Source organism: Equus quagga, chromosome 13 (assembly GCF_021613505.1).
Source record: "Equus quagga isolate Etosha38 chromosome 13, UCLA_HA_Equagga_1.0, whole genome shotgun sequence".
Lineage (NCBI taxonomy): Eukaryota > Metazoa > Chordata > Mammalia > Perissodactyla > Equidae > Equus > Equus quagga.
Genome location: NC_060279.1, coordinates 70,106,946 through 70,125,694, shown reverse-complemented (window position 1 = coordinate 70,125,694; position 18,749 = coordinate 70,106,946). Strand labels below are relative to the sequence as shown.

General features: G+C 45.7%; 1 protein-coding gene and 1 long non-coding RNA gene across 4 annotated transcripts in view; one reads left to right on the top strand and one right to left on the bottom strand.

Annotated features, from left to right (window-relative positions):
- Window positions 1-6,993, bottom strand: part of NUDT7 (nudix hydrolase 7) — an 11,835-nt gene extending 4,842 nt beyond the window's left edge. Inside the window, exons 1-3 of the mRNA XM_046682953.1 lie at window positions 6,863-6,993; window positions 4,456-4,609; window positions 457-615 (exon numbers count right to left, since the gene is read on the bottom strand). Of these exons, the coding sequence (XP_046538909.1) occupies window positions 457-615; window positions 4,456-4,609; window positions 6,863-6,960 (411 nt within the window). The 5' untranslated portion in view covers window positions 6,961-6,993. The remainder of the gene's footprint in view (window positions 1-456; window positions 616-4,455; window positions 4,610-6,862) is intronic.
- Window positions 6,994-7,187: 194 nt separating this feature from the next.
- LOC124250772 (uncharacterized) overlaps window positions 7,188-18,749 on the top strand; it is a 63,568-nt gene continuing 52,006 nt past the window's right edge. For all 3 annotated transcript variants that reach the window (XR_006891616.1, XR_006891614.1, XR_006891615.1), the window contains exons 1-2: window positions 7,188-7,282; window positions 8,707-8,846. This is a non-coding gene — a long non-coding RNA (uncharacterized LOC124250772). The remainder of the gene's footprint in view (window positions 7,283-8,706; window positions 8,847-18,749) is intronic.

Genomic DNA, 18,749 nt, shown 5'->3' with positions numbered 1-18,749 from the left:
CCGTGGCATGTACAACAATGAATGTCCTTAGGTCAAGGTAATGCATTGGTGGCCCCCAAGGGGCTAAAACTTGGTAGATAGCATACCCAAATACGTGTTATTTTTTTTTCTACTGAATTCTCAAAATAAATACATACTGGAGAAAAATAAACATGAACTGAACGTTAACGAAAGAATTCTGAAGCATCTACAGGGTTCCCAGTACCCAGTTTGAAAATCACTGACGGAGTTCAACTTTTTCATTTCTAGACAGAGAAAGAGGGGCCCAGACAGGAAAAGAGGCTTGCCCAAGACCACTTAGCTTGTGAGGGGCAAAGTTTACTCAAGAATCAGTCTCTTGACTCTATGTACGGCACTCTCAAGGGTCATGTTTGGCCAAATGTGGAATCCTGAAGACAGTGGACGCACTGGGACCTCATGAGTGTCTAAGAAACCCAGTTCCATTCCAAGCCTTACGTCAAGCGGTTGCGGCACCAGGCGGCAGACGACCTCCACTTGACGAGGATGCAGTCCCACTTCCTCATGGGCTTCCCGGAGAGCTGTGGCCACGTTATCCACATCTGTAGGTTCCCACTTGCCTCCTGGGAAGCACACTTCTCCAGGTGACCTTCTTAGCTAGATAATTGAAAAAACAGAGCTGCATCGTGTGATCCTAATTTTGGAAACATGCACTCATTCAACAAGTGTGTACTGAACTTCTATTTTATGCCAGCGACCATTCCCACACTGGTGGTAATAAGTGGGGACCAAGGCCAAAAAAAATAGTGTTTACTTGAATGTTTTTAAAAAATGAACTTTGAGAACTTGCCTTACTTCTAATTGTTCTCTATTTGTCCCCAAAAGATACCATACACAAAAACTGATTTACATTGATAGAGAAAAAAGCTGAAAGAAAGGATAACGGAAAGGTCCGTGTTACCAATAGATAACCTTTAGTGAGTGCCTACCACGTCCTGGGCATGCTGCTTCACAAGGGCTGTATTTTCACTGAGTCGTCAGATCAGTTCTATAAGCTAGTATTTTTTTTAAGGTTTTTTTTTTGAGGCGATTTCACATAACATAAAATTAACCACTTTAAAGTGAACAATTCAGTGCCATTTAATACATTCACAATGTTATACAACCACTATCATTATTTGGTTCCAGAACATTTTCATCACCCCAAAAGGAGACTCTGTAGCCATTAGGCAGTTGATCCCCTTTTCCTCTCTCCCTGTCCCTACTTTCTGTCTCTGTGGACTTACCTGTTCTGCATACTTCTTTCATATAAATGGAATCACACGATATGTGACCTCTTCTCATATGTGATATGTGTCTCGCTTCTTTCACTTAGCATGATGTTTTTGAGGTGACTCCATGTTGTAACACGTTAGTACTTATTCCTTTTGATCAATGAATAGTATTTCACTGTGTGTATATATCAGTTTATCTATCTGTCCATTGATGGATATATAAGCTACTATTATACTATTATCATTTCCACTTGTAGACAAGGGAAGTGAGGATCAAAGAGGTTAAATAACCTGAGCAGGTTTACACAAGAGGTGAGTAGTGCAGCTGGAAGGTAAACCGGTCTTCACTTCTGGAGCCCATTCTCTTAATTAGCACATCATATATTTAATAAGAGCTAAACTAAAACATAGGCAATATGGTCGAGCCATTAGCATCGACCTGTGTCAGCACCTTTGTATTTCTGTGTACACGTACATAAAGGAACGGGAGTCTCTCTCTTTCCCTGCATTGCCTCCTTCCACCTATATTCTTGATTCCATGCCTTCCTGACTTCAGAAGAACTGACTGTGTCTCCATTTGTAGCATCCTAAATGTTTCCCTTTCCTATCTTGGTTTTGTAATGATTTCTCTCCTATCTTGGGAAGGGGTGGAGAAGCACAAGCCCTCTGCTGTTCTCTCCTCTGCAGGACCAAGCTTCTCAGCAAATGTGACCTCAATTTCTTTGACACTCACACTGCCTAGTACCCACCATCCTCTCTCGACTAAACTGTCAAGGAGACCTCAGGCTCAGCAACAGTCCTGGCTTGCCTTTTCTCAACAGTGTGCAATGCGGGTTATGTCAGTGTGCACCTCCCAGGGTCGTGGAGCCGATCCCATGAGCTGCTGGCTGAAGTGCACGGCACAGCACCTGGCCCACGTTAAATATTTGATGAGAATTCGTAAGGTCAGTTCTCGATGGTTAGAAGCTAAATCAAGAGGTCGTGTTGGCATTTTCAGCACCAGGGCCAATATATCTGTGCAAGAATAAACTAGACACCATCATAAATTTTGCAGTTTTGTACAGTTTAAAGTCCCATCTGGGCAAGCTTTTTAGAAAGAAAACATTTTAAAGTTCCTCTCTGCTAATAAATCAGTAACACTGCAGGAAATGCTACAATACGTAGAAACCTCACCCAACTTCACATCTGTCATAGTTATGATGAAAACAAGGTTGATGGGCATTCTACTGCCCTGAACATTCACCACCCAGATGCATAAGAAAGAGACCTAACGTTACATTGCCTCTGAAATCCTGCTCCACTGTGTCAGCATGTTCAGCATCAAGGCGTCAGTGGCAGAAGGTACCTACAGGGAATTATCAGGCTTGACAGAAATACAGACCCAATTTAATGACTACTGAAAATACTCTTAAGAAAATGTGACGCTGTTTTGAAGACAACAGACACATTCATAAAAATGATTATTCACAAACTATCAGCATCGTAAAGGGCTCTATCTAAGTACAGAAGTTTTCAATCTTTTTTTTTTTTTGTAAACAGCATAAAATTTTTATTAAATAAAACCTTATGGAATTCTACTCAAAAGACAAATAAAGCTGCAGCCTAACTTCCTAAGACTTCAATCTATGTTTTGTTCCTGAATTTCCTCTTGCCTATTTCTAGCCGTAGAGAGCTGGGAGCAGAGGGAGGAGAGGAGAGAGGGGAGGAGAGAGGGGAGGTGGAGGAGGGGAGAGAGGGAGAAAGAGATCTTTTACCCTCAGAACGTCAGGTAATGTTTTCAGTCCTATTTTAGGAACGAGGAAACTGAGGCTCAGGGAAATTAAGGACTTTGCTCCAGGTTCCAGAGCTGGAAGGGGAGCCCGCATGCAAGCAGGGGGATGGATGATGGGCACCTGTTTCCCCATCTACCGGGAGGAAATCTGAGAGCCCACTCCTGTGACTCCAGGGAGGGGCGCAGCCCCAGGAATGCCTGAGGGAGTTCCTTGCCCCAACAGCCAGACAGGCTTAGAGTCAGATTTTAATAGATTTTTTTTTTAATGTGACCTTTGCACATCATAATTTATGGTCTAAGATGGTTTTCACTTAAAAATCAACAGGCAAAGCTATTCGGGTTGAAACAGACACCAGAGATCCATTTTGGCCCTGTCTCGATTTTCTACCTTACCGTCTGATAATTCCAAAAATATATTTAAGTGCTTCTCCTGTGTTTTTTGGCCAGGCTCGGAAGAGACCCTGGTCCCCTGGTTTCCAGTTAAGTATCTCCCCTCGGCATGTGGATTTTCATCGTCTCACATGTTTACGTCCTTGTTGCCTAACCCAGACTGAAGAGAGTCCACACAAGTCTGATCCCAAGTCCATGAAACTCCAGCTGACTCCTCAGCCTTTTTCCCTCCAGGGGGATACTTCTCATTATCCCACTTAGAAAGCCATGTTATGATGGCCCTTTTCCTTTTTTGTACTTGGGTAACTTTCTGACTGCTTCCTCACTTGTCCTTGGAAGTACCCCCAACAGCAAAGGAGAGTGACCGTACCCAGGGTCCACCCAGGGGGATGCCATTCCCAGCCCAACATTTCTTTAAAACGGAATGGTTTACTTTAAAACCTCAGGCCACGTCTGCTAATGGCACTAAGGATGACAGCTGAAACTGATCGAGTCCTTGCCAAGTGCCAGGGCTGTTACAAGTCCTTTACATCTGTTACCCTGTGAAATCCTCACAGCAGCCCTGTGGAGCAGGTACTAACATTCTGCCCTCATTTTGCAAGTGAAGAGATTGCAGCACAGAGAGGGGGAGTAACTAGGACAAAGTAACACAGGTGGCCAGGAGAGAGCCTGCATTCAAACATGGGGAGCCAGCTTCAGGGCCCAGGCTGGTAATTTCTGTGCTCTAGAATTTTCACATTATACCTGGGGTGGGATTTGTCTAAAACAGAGGCTTTTGGTGTGGGCAATTTTGCTCCCTCTCTCTGCCAGGACAGTAGATAATGTGGAGGCATTTGTGGTTGTCACAAAAGGCTGTGTGTGTGTGTAGTATCTAGTGGACAGAGGAGGCCAGGGATGATGCTCAACATCTCACAGTGCACAGAACAGCTCCCGTGACAAAGAATTATCCAGTCCAAATGCCACAGCACCAAGGATAAAAAACCCTGCTCTGAAAGCAACAAAATTTCAGGGGGTTTTCAAATGTCCTGAGACTTTAATGGCAGGTGTCTTTTTGTCACCTACCTTATCTGATCGGAGGGTGAACAACAGATGGAGTTTTCCTTCTTTTGCCACCAATGGTAAAAGGATGGAGTATTTGGTAGGCGACAAGTGAGAATGTTTGGTTCCAACATCATGCTTTTTTAAGCGGGTCTTAGCATCATCTATCAAACTGTTTCTAAAATGGAAACAAACCAGACATTTTAGTAACCAGGGTTATGATACAGAGCTCCCAGTCCTGCCTATGTTTCTGCTTTGTTGTGTGGCTTGGGGCTTACCATTTCTGAGTCTTAGTGTACTTTTCAATAACATGGCAAAAATAATAACACCCAAATCTCATGACTGTTGGCAAGATAAAATGAGGCAAAAAAAAAAAAAAACTACTGAGCACACAGTTAGTACATGAGTTCACTTTGAAACCTAAATTAAACTTAAATTATGGCAGAATATTCTTTCAACAATGCAGTAATAAATGTTGAAATCTATACTTATATTCAGGTAAGACAGGTTTGCTGCATAAATCACCATAAGGACAGATCCTTGTCAAGTTAAGGACTTTGTCATAACCTGCTCCTTAGGTCACGTTATCAAACCCCTACGTCTTCAATCGCCTTATAACAGTGCTTCCCAAACTTTAGCAGCAAAAGAATCACCTAGAGGATTGTTACAACACAGATTGCTTGGCCTACCCCCAAACTGTGACTCAGTAAGTTTGGGGTAGGGTCTGGGAGTCAGCATTTACATGAAACTCCCAAGGAATGGCGACACTGATGCTGTGGACCAGGGGAACACCCTTTGAGAACCATTCCCTGATAATATGCAAGTATTTGGATTTATAACCACACTTGGTGCCCTGAATCTATAAGTATGAGTTTGTTTTGGTCCTTTTGATGGATGTATTTTGTTGCTTATTAAATAGTAACTCCCCCTTGCCCCCCAAAATTCATGTCCACCCAGAACCTCAGAAGGCAACTTTTTTTGGAAATAGGATCTTTGCAGATATAGTTACGGATCTTGACGTGAAATCATCCTGGATTCAGGGTGGGCCCTAAACCCAATGACTGGTATCCTTATAAGAAGAGAAGACACAGAGAGACACACACACAGGGAAGAAGGCCATGTGAAGATGGAGGCAGAAATCGGAGTGATGCTGCCACAAACCAAGGAACACGGAAAGCCTGCAGAAGCTGCAACAGGCAAGGAAGGCTCCTCCTCTAGAGCCTTCTGAGAGTGTGGCCCAGGTGTCACCCTGATTTCAGACTTCTAGGCTTCAGAACTGTGGGAGAATAAATTTCGGTTGTTTAAGCTATCCAGTTTGTGGTACTTTGCTGTGGCAGCTCTAGAAACTAACAATTTGGTTTTAATTTTTCCATAGGAAAGTCAGTTTTGCACAGTGGGCAAAATCAGATGTTTAAGTCAGCCAGAACTGGTTTTAAAGTGTTTAGAACAACCTCTCTGAGGCTGGCATTCCTCCTCTGAGACATCCTTGAATATATTTGTGAAGATTTAACAACATAGTTCATACACCGTGGCTGGAACTCAACTAGCGCCCAATGAATGGTAACTACTGTCATAAGCCTCTCCATCATTTGATGGGCAGTTGTTTGTCAGGAGGTGTTTGCTAATTCTTGCCTCTTTCTTCATGGCAGGATGCTCACTAAACCTGGTTGGGTAACAGCAGTCGATTGCAAAAACGACCAAAGGCCTGAAAAGAATCATACAATGCTGGGGGGAGGGTTTCCAGGGTGCATCCCACACACACATGGCCCAGTACAGAAAAGGAAACTGGCCCACTGGGAGTGTGCACTCCTTTGAGTGTGGCTTTTAAGAGGGCGCCAGAACTGACCACAGGGACCAGCAAAAGCAAGAGTCTGCAAAAACGTGTCAGTCCACATTAGGGGCCGTTCCTTGGAGTCATCCCCATAAAAACACCACCAACAGTAAGAGCCACCTCATTCTGAGCAGGCTCATCCCACATTCTTTCAACGCTTTTCTCTCTTTATCCTCACGAGGGCCAGGACAGGCGAGAACCTGGTCCCGCCCAGGCTCAGAGAAGTTATGTAACTGAGACACCGGAGGTCACGACTGGAAGGAGCACTGGGGGTCCCGCCCCAGAGCTGCCTGGGGACGGCTCAGGGTTTCTGAGGTCGAACTTGGAGACCCGGGGAGCGGAAGAGGGAAGCCGAATGGGCAGGTGGGAGCGCTCTGACCTTGGGGAAGGGTATGTGAACCCACAGTGGCCAAAGCCCGGCTCTGTCTTTGGCCAGAGAAGGTGAAAAGTCCCCGGGACTCGCGCGCGGCCAGGGAGGCGAGTGCACCGAGCGCGGGCTGGGCCAAAACAGACCCAGCCAAAGATCCCCGGCGACCCGCGGCCCGCGATCAGGGCTAGGTGAGGCCGGGCTCGAGGTACCAGGGGCCGAGGAGGCTTTACCTGACTCGATCCCGGGGAGGAGAGGGTGGCGACATCGTCCAGGGGAAAGTTTGTATCCGGCAGGACACTCCACGAAGGCGGCTCGGCCGGATGGGCATGCGCAGAGCAGCGCTGGCACTGGGCCGAGGAGAGAGGCGGGCCCGTGGCGTGGGCGTGGGCGTGGGCGTGGCCTGAGGCGGGGATGGGGCGGGGCTGAAGGTAGGAAGCGGGGCGGGGCCTAGGGGCCTGGGGCCATAGAGGGGGATGGGGCGGGGCGAGGGGCGAGGAGAGGGATAGGGGGCGGGGCGAGGGGCTGGGCCTTCTGGTTTGTGAAGGGAGTTTCTGTCTAGTTCCTTGCCATTCCTCAAGAACAAGAGCCGTGTGAGGAATTCTGAGACTGACAGCTGTAAAAAAGGAAAAGGAAAATGAAACGCAGTGCTGGTGAGTTGAGAGGATTCTGCCCCTCGCATTCACTGCCGCTAGGAGGTTAAGTTGGTTCACTTTTTCTGAACAGCAGTCAACGCATGTTTACAGAGCACCAACTATGTGCTGGGTGCAGATCCCAGCGAGCGAAAAGACACGTGGAGCTTACGGTCAAATGGGAGAGAGAGAGACATATGAATCAAAAAGTCCGGTAGATACAGCATAGGCCTTTAGTCCTTGGAGAGCATATGAGAGAAACGGGAGGGAACGGATCAGAGAAGGCTTACCAGAGAGAATGGAAACGGAGCCCTTCTGGAAAGCAGCTGTTCTCCAAGCGTGGTCCTGGGACCAGCTGCATCAGCATCCCCTGGGTGCTGTTAAAAACGTAGACGCTTAGGTGCCACCCCAAAGCCGCTGGATCAGAAACTGAGGGTGAGGCCCAGCAGAGGGTAATGCTCCGGGAGTGTTTGCTATAAGGTATGTGTGGAAAGTAAATAAGGGAAAAGGGCGGAGGAGAGAGTTCCAAGAAGAAGGACAAGTCTGTGCAGACTCCATGATGTGCAAAGACACCAGAAGTGGCTGGAGAAGAACGAGGGACAGGGAGCCTGGTTTGAGCTGACACTTAAGAAGTCAGACTTCAGAAACTTAAGGCCAGGCTGAGGTCTCTATCCGCACAGGAGATGCGATGCCTGGGGCCCGTAATAATTTTAGGGGCCCGTGAAAATGTTTTAATTTTAATTTCTTTTAAAATCAGAAGTAAACAAATATAATAATAAGCAATATATAATAATGAATCCAACCTGGATTATATTCATCTTTATACTAATGTAGTCATAAAATATAATTCATTTTATTATTATTATTTTATGGAGGAAGAGGTACATAAAACCAAATTGCTTAGGGCCTAGGAAAATCACAGTATGGCCCTGGGTTGTGGGACAGTTGGGCCACAGTTCCCAAGATCTTTTCACCCACCTTAGTGTACTTAATCCATTAAGCAACCTCGTAAAGTATGGTTATTTCCGTGGAGGTATTACCATCCTCACTTTCCAGATTAGGAAATTAAAAATGTCTTGCTTAGGGTCACACAGCTAGGGTTCAAGGTTCAATTGTTCAGACCTTTGAGTTCATTTATTTTGACATCACCTCTCAGAAGCAACTGACCTATGAATTATGTGGATCTGTTTATGAATGAGAAAGAGATAAATTAATCCCTCATCCAATATCCATTGCATACTTATTGTGTGCTAGGCATGTCTACGATGTGGCCCCTTGACCTCTAAGGCCTCTTGGTCTATTGGGGGTGGTAATTATCATGACTCTCTGCGCTAGTAATGCAGTGTGTTCTCAGCTCTATACGAGAAAGGAAGGGAGAATGGCTCAGAGGATCAAGTTGGTGGCTGAAAATTCCTATCTGGGGCTTTTGTTTTCTCTTCTTTCAGACATCCTTTGATTGAATCCTCAGTTTGAAGATGAGCAAACTGAAGCTCGGAGTGGTCACATGCCTGGCCCATGGTCACACGGCAGATAAATGGTGGAGCCAGGTTTTGATCCCATCCATTGAGCTGCAGCTAGACCTCTGGTAGGTTTTGAGGGATAGGTGGGATTTCAAGAGGCCAAAGTGGGGGAGACAGCATTCCGGGCAGAGGGAATAGCCGAGGGCAGCCTTGGGTGAAGAGTCTTGTTTGAAGGGGCAGGTAGCACAGCATAGCTGGAACAAAAAGGGCATTTTTGCCAAGGAGAGCCTTGGGAACAGATGAAAAGGCTTTGGAAGCCTCAGCAAGATGGAGGTTGACCTTCCTCCTGAAGGGAAAGGAATAACAGGTCTGGGTTTTCTGGAAAAGCTCTATGGAATCAGGGTGGGAGATGGATGGGAAGAGGGGAGAGAGTGAAGTCAGTCGGGGCCTCTTCCAAAAGTCTGGGCTCAAGGAACCAGAAAAAAGTGCTTTAAATCATCTCTAAAATCCCCATACTCCTGACATCAGGAAGTCAGAATGTAGCAGGGGCAGCCTTGATGTAAAATCAGTCTCGAGATGCTTTGCTGTGTACCAAGACTACATGCATGGCATCTTCTTTCGAGATCAAAAGTACCGTTATAAAAATACTTGGTTTTCCTGGCTTTTGAAAGACTGGAAGCCATAGCACAGGGAACATCACAAGGTGAAATGCATCATAAGAAGATTATATATACGTGTGTGTGTGTGTGTATGTATGTATCTCCACAGCTGCAAAACAAGCCAGGCTTCAAGGCTAATGGGCAATGTCTTTTGGTGGAATTGACTTGTCTCTGTAGCTTTTGCACACAGATTTGTTGGTAGTGACATAATTCTGGAAAATATGTTCAAGAGAAGCAAGGCTATAAAAAGGTTCGGGCCAGCCTACAAAGAGGACACCTCTGTGTGCAGTTCTCTCCAAGAAGCAAAACCCCGGGGGTCAGGGTGGACCTTATCTGCAGTCCACCCACCTGGAACCTTTATTTGAGCAGAGCCTCACAGCCAGCCCTGGGTGGTGCAGAGATAAAGGAAATACCAACCAGCCTTCTGGAGCAGAGGATGTCCGGGGAAAAGACCTACAACAAACAATTAGCTTTAATGCTGGATAAGTGCTCTACCCCTGGAAAGGGACTGAGTGCTCTGGGAAGAGAGGAGGAGCAGGCAAGCAATTAATTCTGCCTGGGATTAGGCAGTGGGTCTAGGTAGGCTGTGAAGAGATGGTTAAGGTAATAGGGAACACTTAGCACTTCGCATTATTTTCCTAAGAAAATGATGCTCAAGGAATGTGAGTTTCGTCCATTCCTTCCTCAGTTTGCAGGAGGGTCTCTAACTTTTGGAGGGAGGTCTCAGGGGAGGGCTTTCAGGTTAAGTCTCACATATCCATCAGAGTAGGGTGGTTACAGTTGCTGAGTTGGGCATTTGAAAAGCAGACCCTTCCCCCTATCTTGCACCCTGCGAACTCCCCGCCCCATGCTCCATCAACTCGCAACCCCCTTAAATCAGGGAGAATTAAGGAGGCACAGCCTTTCCCACCCCCCCATTTTTTTTTTTTTTTGAGGAAGATCAGCCCTGAGCTAACATCTGCTGCCCATCCTCCTCTTTTTGCTGAGGAAGACTGGCCCTGAGCTAACATCCGTGCCCATCTTCCTCTACTTTATATGTGGGATGCCTACCACAGTGGCTTGCCAAGCGGGGTGCCATGTCCACACCTGGGATCCGAACCTGCGGACCCCAGGCCACCAAAGCAGAACATGTGCACTTAACAGCTGCGCCACCGGCTGGCCCCAGCCTTCCCTCCTTTTAAGGAGAGGAGATTGAGGGAGTTCTTTGAGGACTAGGTTTAAACAGGAATTTCTCTAGAGATGGGTCAGGGTCCTCAGCATCAAAATCACCCAGGAGCGAGGTTGCAGCGTGGACAACTCGGTGCCCAAAGTCCCTCCCTGCAGGTAACTGTCTCAGAGTGGAAATACCCAGGAACATGTATTTCTGGGCAAGTTTCTAGGGGATTCTACTGTAAAGGTTGAAGACACTGGTTTCAGTGCTCCAAAGGGAGACATTTGATGTTGAGAAGATAGTCCACATCCTTCTAACACTTGGTGACGTGTGGCAAGGGAAGGGCAGATGGTGGCCACCAGTGCCAGGAGGTGTCATCCTTGGTAGCACTGGAACAATCTTTCTGGCCTTGAGAGCTGGCAATTCAGGCAGGTCCCTCTCAGGAGAGGCTCCAGGGAGGCTCAATGGATTGTTTTGTAGAAAATGGGCCAGAGTGACAGATCCCTACACACTGTGGCCCTTGTTGTTTTAAAAAGACCCATTAAAAACGAAGGAGCTTGTGACTTCGGTTCAGCACATTCTGCAGGTGAGTGCCCATTCTTGGTTAGGCATCAAGCTGGATGTTGGAGATATGCAGACACACGACAGTTGGTCCTTTCTCTTGAGGGTTTGGTGTCAAATATGGCAGTGAGTGACTTTAGTCTGCATAGGAATCTCTTGGGGGCTGATTAAACATGTAGGTTTTTGGGCTGCAGCCTCAGGGAGACTGACTCAGGTGCTGCCCAATCATCTCCACTTGCAACTGGACCCTTGGGTGATTCTGATGTAAATCTACACTTGGAAAGAGAAAGAAACAGAACTTAAATTTGAAAAAAGAAAAGAAAAGAATAGAAATCAGCCCAAGAAGTCTGGATAGGCACTTGAGCCAAGAAGTCAATGGCCTGGAACAGCCCTTGATTTCTAGTAGCGGGTGTGGACTGGGAACTAAAGGTTAGATAGAGATGATAGGGAAAATGCTTCTAGAATTGCCTTGGATTACAAAAATGTGAATAGCTGGGAATTTATTTCCGAGCATTGCAAATGTGATTTTTCATCCATGTTTAATTTTCATTGTGCAGTAATAAAACAGATATATGCTTGCATATTAAGATGCCTTAAATCTCTGAGTTTCCATGAGCCAGGCCTGCCAAAATCTGACAGAAATTGATGGGCGCGCGTCATTCACATATTTTATACCATTGTTGGTTCTCATTTCCCTGCACCTTTAGAAATGAGATAAAGATTAGTTATGTTTGATTCCTTTACTGTCATGTAATCTTTGTGTAATGGAACAATCAAGTAGGTTTAATTACCAGTAACAACTGTGCTGGGAAATTTGTAATCTAAATGAAGGCTCGGCCTAGGATGCACATAATGGCTTGACTATGCCACACAATGAGGAGCAGTCTGGTCTCAATTAGCTTGTGAATTAGTTGTGAAATTGGCTTAAGATTTTCCAGTGCATGTGGGAAGCTCAGTGTCTGTGGAAGAAACACAGTCTCTGCTCCACAGGGAACTCACCCTCTGCATCCTCACCTTCGCCTTGGGTCTGCCCACCAGGAACTCACAGCTCAACCCTGGTTGAACTCTCGCTTTTACAGGTTGGTGAGGGGAGATGGAAACTCATACCCCTGCCCAAATCCAGACTCCACCACTCACCTAGCTTGAGGCCTTCTCCAACCCATTCTTTACACCTCTGGGAAAACTATGCAAACTGGGCTCTGCTCATGGGAATTACACTCTGGCAAGCAGCCTCTCCTGGTGTATCTGGAATAATAGACCCTACCAGGTGGGCAGAGAGACAGACCTTTGTGAAAGATGCCGTCCATCTGCTGTTAGCCTCTGGTTCATGTTTATCCTATGGCTAGCTGTCTTAAACGGGTTGCACAATGGTCTTCTTGGGGAGGGAGGCTCTGGTCATTGCTTGAGGTCTTCAGTGGAAGCCAGAAAAGAGCATGCACTGTCGTGGAGTAATTTCAAGAATCCGGTGATGGAGGATTATACTTCTAGCAGCCCTGTCCAGTAGACCTTTCTGCAATCGTGGAAGAACTCTATATCTATGCTCTTTAATACAGTTGCCACTAATGTGGCTATTGAGCGCTTGAAATGTGGCTAAGGTGACTGAGGTACTAAATTTTAAGTTCTATTTATTTACTTTTAGGTAATTTAAGTAGCCACGTGTGGCTAGTGGCTCCCATATCAGCACAGTCTAAGAGTTATAGTTTCTAAGTTTTCTTCCATCTCACAACCTTGGAAATACAGGCTCAAGTCTTCCACAAAGGGTACCGTATCTTCCCATGCTTTGGGGAAAATTCTTAGAAGTTTCTTCCCAGGGTATTTTTGGGAGATGAAGCCTGGAAGGAAGCATCATTAATTCTTTTCTGTTACAAAAAGAAAATGTAAGTTCACATTCCCCCCAGCAGGCACCCACTCCTGTGTCACCTCCTACCACATCAGTGAGGGGTTTGAAACAGGTCTTCATGTTTACCCGAAACAGTAAGCTGGTAGCAACAACTGCACTACTACCTGGCATGAGCTGTGTTGAGTTATGCGTTGGACACAATGATTGGATCGCATACCTGTCTTTAAAGAGTTAATATTACGGAAGGGGAAACACAGTATTCCCCAAGGTGTGTTGCAAGCAACATTGGGCCTGTGAAGTGCCTGTAGGAGGGTGTTATGGTCAAATACGTTTGGGGAAGGCTGCGTTCAATTCCTCCTCTTGCAGATAGATAATCTGTATTCACATGGTAAAGCTTCCAAACTTTGTTCCACCCAACTTTCCTCTGATGTCCTTGGCCACAGAATTCTTTATGCCCCCCATAATCCCCACTGACATTGATCTGCACTGGTGTTTCTTCAAGGCCCTTTGGGTGGTGCAGCGTTAGAACGATGGCATGTATGTAAGAGGATTTTCTTCCTGGGCATACAGGAAAATCTCATGGAGAAGCCTGAGACTACCCAAAATAGTATCCAAAATGCTGCCATTCCTTATTCCCTTAACCTGCCTTATTTTTCTTTGTAGCACCCATCACTAGATGATATAATACTTGTTTAGTTTTCTTTAATTCTCTGCCTCTCCCCTCTAAAATCTAAGCTCCAGGCGAGCGGGAGCAATGCATCTTTTTACCATTGTGGTTTCAGCACCCAGGTAATCAATACATATTTTTTGACTGAACATAGATATGAAAAAACATTTCAACTGGGCTTTGAAGGAGAGGAAGGATTTTGATGGGCTAGAGTGAAGGTGATGTTCATTTTAGAAGGTAGGAGAGGCAGGGAAAAATAAAAGCACTTGGGGAGTCCTGAGAAGCTGGCTTTGATTGAAGAAAGGTGGGGACCCAAGAGTGGGAGGTGACACTGCAAGGATAGGCTGAGGCCAGTGTGTGGAGGGAGAGGAGGGAGCTGTCTAAGAGGGGCCAAATGTTGGGGGCACCTCTGTATTTCTACGGAGTTCTGAGTTCTCTACTAAGGAAGAGGAAGGGTGGGTTGTGAGTCACTCTATTTTCTGAAATTCTGGCGAGGTTACTAGTGCACAACATATCCATTGATATATACACACACATGGTATATGCATAGTATCTACTTTTATAGATTTTTTTTTTCTTTTGAGGAAGATTAGCCCTGAGCTAACTACTGCCAGTCCTCCTCTTTTTGCTGAGGACGCCTGGCCCTGAGCTAACATCCGTGTCCATCTTCCTCTACTTTATATGTGGGACGTCTCCCACAGCATGGCGTGCCAAGTGGTGCCATGTTCGCACCCGGGATCCAAACTGGCAAAGCCTGGGCCGCCAAGGAGCGGAACATGCTCACTTAACCTCTGCACCACCAGGCCGGCCCTACTTTTATAAATTTTTATAAGGTTGTGCATTTAAAATGAACTTGCTTCAACTTACCTGCATGGAAGCAAATACATAGCATAAAACATGCACAACCAGAGGCTCTGAAAGATACCATCCTTATAAACATGTCTCAGCAGGACATTCGTTGAGGAGATGAGTCATCTTTCCGGGAAAGGGCATTGGGTGTCAGACTGTATTTCCTTTCTGTTTCGTCATTTAGATACAGACGTGCTTTAGAAGCAGGGATAAAAAGCAGAGCATGTTTCTTTTAAGGCTTGTCTTTCTTCATAGTTAAACATAACATTTTGTTCCCTAAATAGATGCTGGGCAGCTAATGAGGCTAATTTGTGTAGCCTCATGGGAGATGAAATGTGCGTAGTTTCCATAATGAGTTCTCCTTTGACCTTGTATCAAGATTAAAAAGTGCCTCCTGTGTAACATAGGTATAGCTGTATTCCCCATAGCATCCTCCTCCACCACACAGCACCAGAATGGCTAGCTTCCCTTCCCTAACCCCCTGCCAACGTTACATGAGTTTTATATACCTGACTCTGACTGAATGATGGGAATCATAGCAATGTTGTCATCAACAACCACCACTTATGCTTAAGGATCCATGTGGGAGGTGTTGTAGGAAATTGTGTTCATTGCTTTACATGGATGGGCTTAACCAATCGTCTTAGCCCCGCCCTGAGGTGGCGATGCTCTTCTTTCCTTTTGCACATGAGCGTGTTGAGGCAGAGAGCGGATCAACAACTGAGCATCAGAGAGCAGGTGTAGATGGAGCTAGGATTTGAATAAAAACCATTGCACTCCAATGTCGACATTCACTCTAGGACATTCTGCTCCTTCTTGGACATGGTTTTTATATTTTTGCAAGTGCCCATTTGATTGCTACTTAATATATACATACATATGAGTATACATATGCCCTCAGACATCCTTTATTTGTAATGTCTATTCTGCCTATTAAAAAATGGTTTAAGGTGGTTTGCCTGATATTAAAACTAAAAATGACTGGAGAACATGAATCGTATAAATGAGAAAGAGGAGGAAATTGTACCAGAAGCTGAGGGCAAGGTGGAAAGATGTTGGCTGCGCTTAAGTTTATCTTTGAACTTCCGGGTAGCGAAGAGAAGGAAACAAGAAGCCTCTTCTCTTTTTCATTTCATGTCTATGTCCCGCTAAATGTTTCTAACTTGCCTTTCCTTGCAGTGTATCCACAGACCATGGGCTTTGCTAGCTGTGGGGGAGGACCAGGGCCCCCATCTTTCTCACTAGGACAGAAGAGAAAGGGAGAGTGGATCAGTATCTACATTTTGAGTCTGTGCTAACCCCTGAGGGGTGAGGGCATTGTGTGTGCGTGTGTGTGTGTAACTAATGATGTTTTCAGGGATCTGACCTTACAAAGTCCTAACTGGCTGGAGTCCTGGACTCAGTCCACTACACTAGAGAAGGCCCTACAGAGATTGATGTCCATCCCTAGTAGGATCTGATTTACATAACTACGTAGTCTGTAGAAAGGCAATATGTAACCAGAGGGAGCTTTGAAGAAATGAGAGGAGACTGGCATTGTTACCCAGGAGTATGGCACATGGGTTGGGTCTGAGTGCTCTGGAGTCAGATGGAACTGGGTTCAGATCTTGCCTCAGATTGCCTAGAAGTTTACACTGGCTAGACAACGAGACCACCTCATACGCTATTTTAGCACCAATTGAGATAGTGTATGTGAAACAGAATAGTCAGTGCTTGGCACATACTAAATTCTTCATAAATGGCAGTGTCATCCATGCTGATTTAGAGAGATCTTATTGATTGTCCCATTTGTATACCATATTATGCTTATGAGGATTCAAATGCAACATATTTCAGCTGCATGTGAAGACATTACTATTGTTCATCAATTTCTAATTTTCTTTTCCTCCTGATCAGATAGAAGACTACCCTCCCCAGCTTCCCTTGTGGTAGGGAGAGTCATGAGGCTTGTTTGGGCCAATGAAACGTGAGTGGTAGTGATGTGATCACATCCAGCTGACAGAGTGAAGAAGGCTCGGTTGGGTCTCCAGTTTCTGCCGTGCACCAGCATCCTGGAGCCACAGGTTGAAGTGGCTTTGCCCCAGCATGGTTGAGCTCTGCTAGCCTGGGGTCCTCAGTGACTGGGTGGAGCTGAGCTCTCCTCCATACCATACCACCATACACACGTGCACACACAGACACACACACACTCACACACTCCCCATGCTGGACGTGTAATGTGAGCATGCAAGAAAAACAAACCGCTGAAAATTTCTGTTAGTTACTACTTAGCCCATTCTGTCTTGACTAGTACAGAATCCCAGTATCCACAGGCAAATTTGATTACAGTGGAAACGAACATCTCAATTTCTATTGAAATGAAAATCAGGGCTCATAAAATTGTGATAATAACCTTGCTTGCACTCTTATTGAGAAATTATAACCTTCCATCTAAGAAATACTGAGATCATGTTAATCAGAGTGAGGTGTTTTTCTGTTAATACTACACATTAAATAGTTTTCATTTCTATTATGTTGTTCTTGTTACATTTAGATCTTGGAAATGTTCCTTAGAGTCAAGCATGTATCTCACCACAAATTTATCAAGTAGTACAAAGCCTACATATGCAAAAAAAAATCTATATCTATATTTATGGTTAATATTTGACACTTATGTAACTCAGGCAAAAGATGACTCTGGATAAAGATGAATCTGGGGTCTGGCCTGTGGTTTTAAGGATGCTGCCACACAATTTGCCATCTTTGAGAAGCTGCAAGAGGATTTGTCAGGAAGGGTTCTGAACTGTCTCCCCTCCTCCTCCCATGCATGTAGCAAGTGGGTCAGGACTTCACCCCGCATCGTGGAGTGAGACAGTCTCCAGCGGAAACGCACCCGTAACTGAAGGAGAGCAGAGGAGAGTACACTGCTGTCTGGCGCAATGGTTCTCACATTTCAGTGTGCGTCACTCTCACCTGGGGAGCTGGTTAAGCACAGGTTGCTGCGCTCCACCCTAGAGTCTCTGATTCAGTTTGTCGGGGGTGGGGCCTGAGAATGTGCATTTCCAACAAGCGCTCAGGTGATGCTACTTCTGCTGCTCCAGGAACCACACTCTGAGAACTGCCACTCCAGGGCCTTGTTTGTCCAACTGTAGTCCACGTATTCACAGTGTCTGCATCCTTGGTGAAGTGTTTTCACAATAAGGCCTGAGAAGCGTTGCATTGGAGGAAAGAGAAGTGTTTTTGGGCACAACAAGAGTTTTTGAGAACTCAGCTGCTGCCAGTAATGGCTCAGGCTCCCTGGTGTCTATCAGGTTCAGGCATTGTCTGTTTCCGTTTTGTGATCATACTGAATGAGTGTTCAGGCTCCAGTAATCCCCAGGTGGAAGTGAACTTCCCAGATCTGAGTGCCCGTCACAAGTCACCTGTTTGCACAACACTGTGTTAGAAGGTACAGTCCATCCACAGTATATTGTACAATGTGGTGCGTACCAGCCTTGCGTTTCAATCCTGGCTTCCTTAGTTCATCACTTTGTGATTTTGGACAGAATAATCTCCCTGAGCTCCCTTTTAAAAGGAGCCTGATAACAGGATTTACCTCTTAGGATTGTTGTGTATTGTTAACGTGCATGAAACTCTTGGAACAACTGTGGGCATATAGTAAGTATTCCCTAAATGATAGCCATTGTTGTATTCTCCTATGAGGCTTTCCAGCCTCCCCTTCTATCGTGATTTCTTATACAGATGTCTCAACACAGACTGTGGGCTGTGCTAATTGTTGAACTTGCAAAAAAAAAAGTCCCATTCATCTATGTCTTGATAGTACAAGTCCTTTCAGATGCTAGATGCTCGGTAAGTGTTGGCTGCATGAACGAACATGCAAGTGTCTGTGCTGTCTGTGTGCTCTCTCTACCTTCGGGGTGGGGTGTGTGTCTCTCCAGAACCAGAATGCAGGACTGGGAAAGATCCAGTGTTGTCAAACAGGAAGTGGTCTCTCCAGTCTCCCTAATCTTGGAACTAATCTGCCATCAGAAAGAGCAAAGTCAAGATGCTGTCCAAATCTCAGTGGGACCTCGGGGTGAGAAGTCACATCCAGGACAAGATAGCCATGGAGAAAGGGCTAACACCAAGGGCTATGGGGAGCTGACACCAAAACCCAGCCCTGGGCTGTCTGCGTCATGCTCTCTCCCAGGGGTGAATGCATTATGTTTGGCAGGTCCTGAAACTCACGTCCCATGCAGGCTGCCACGTCTCCTCCATCCCTTCCCCTCTCCACCACCATCACCTCCACTTTCTACCATCCTGAAAGGAAGGAAAACCCAAGGG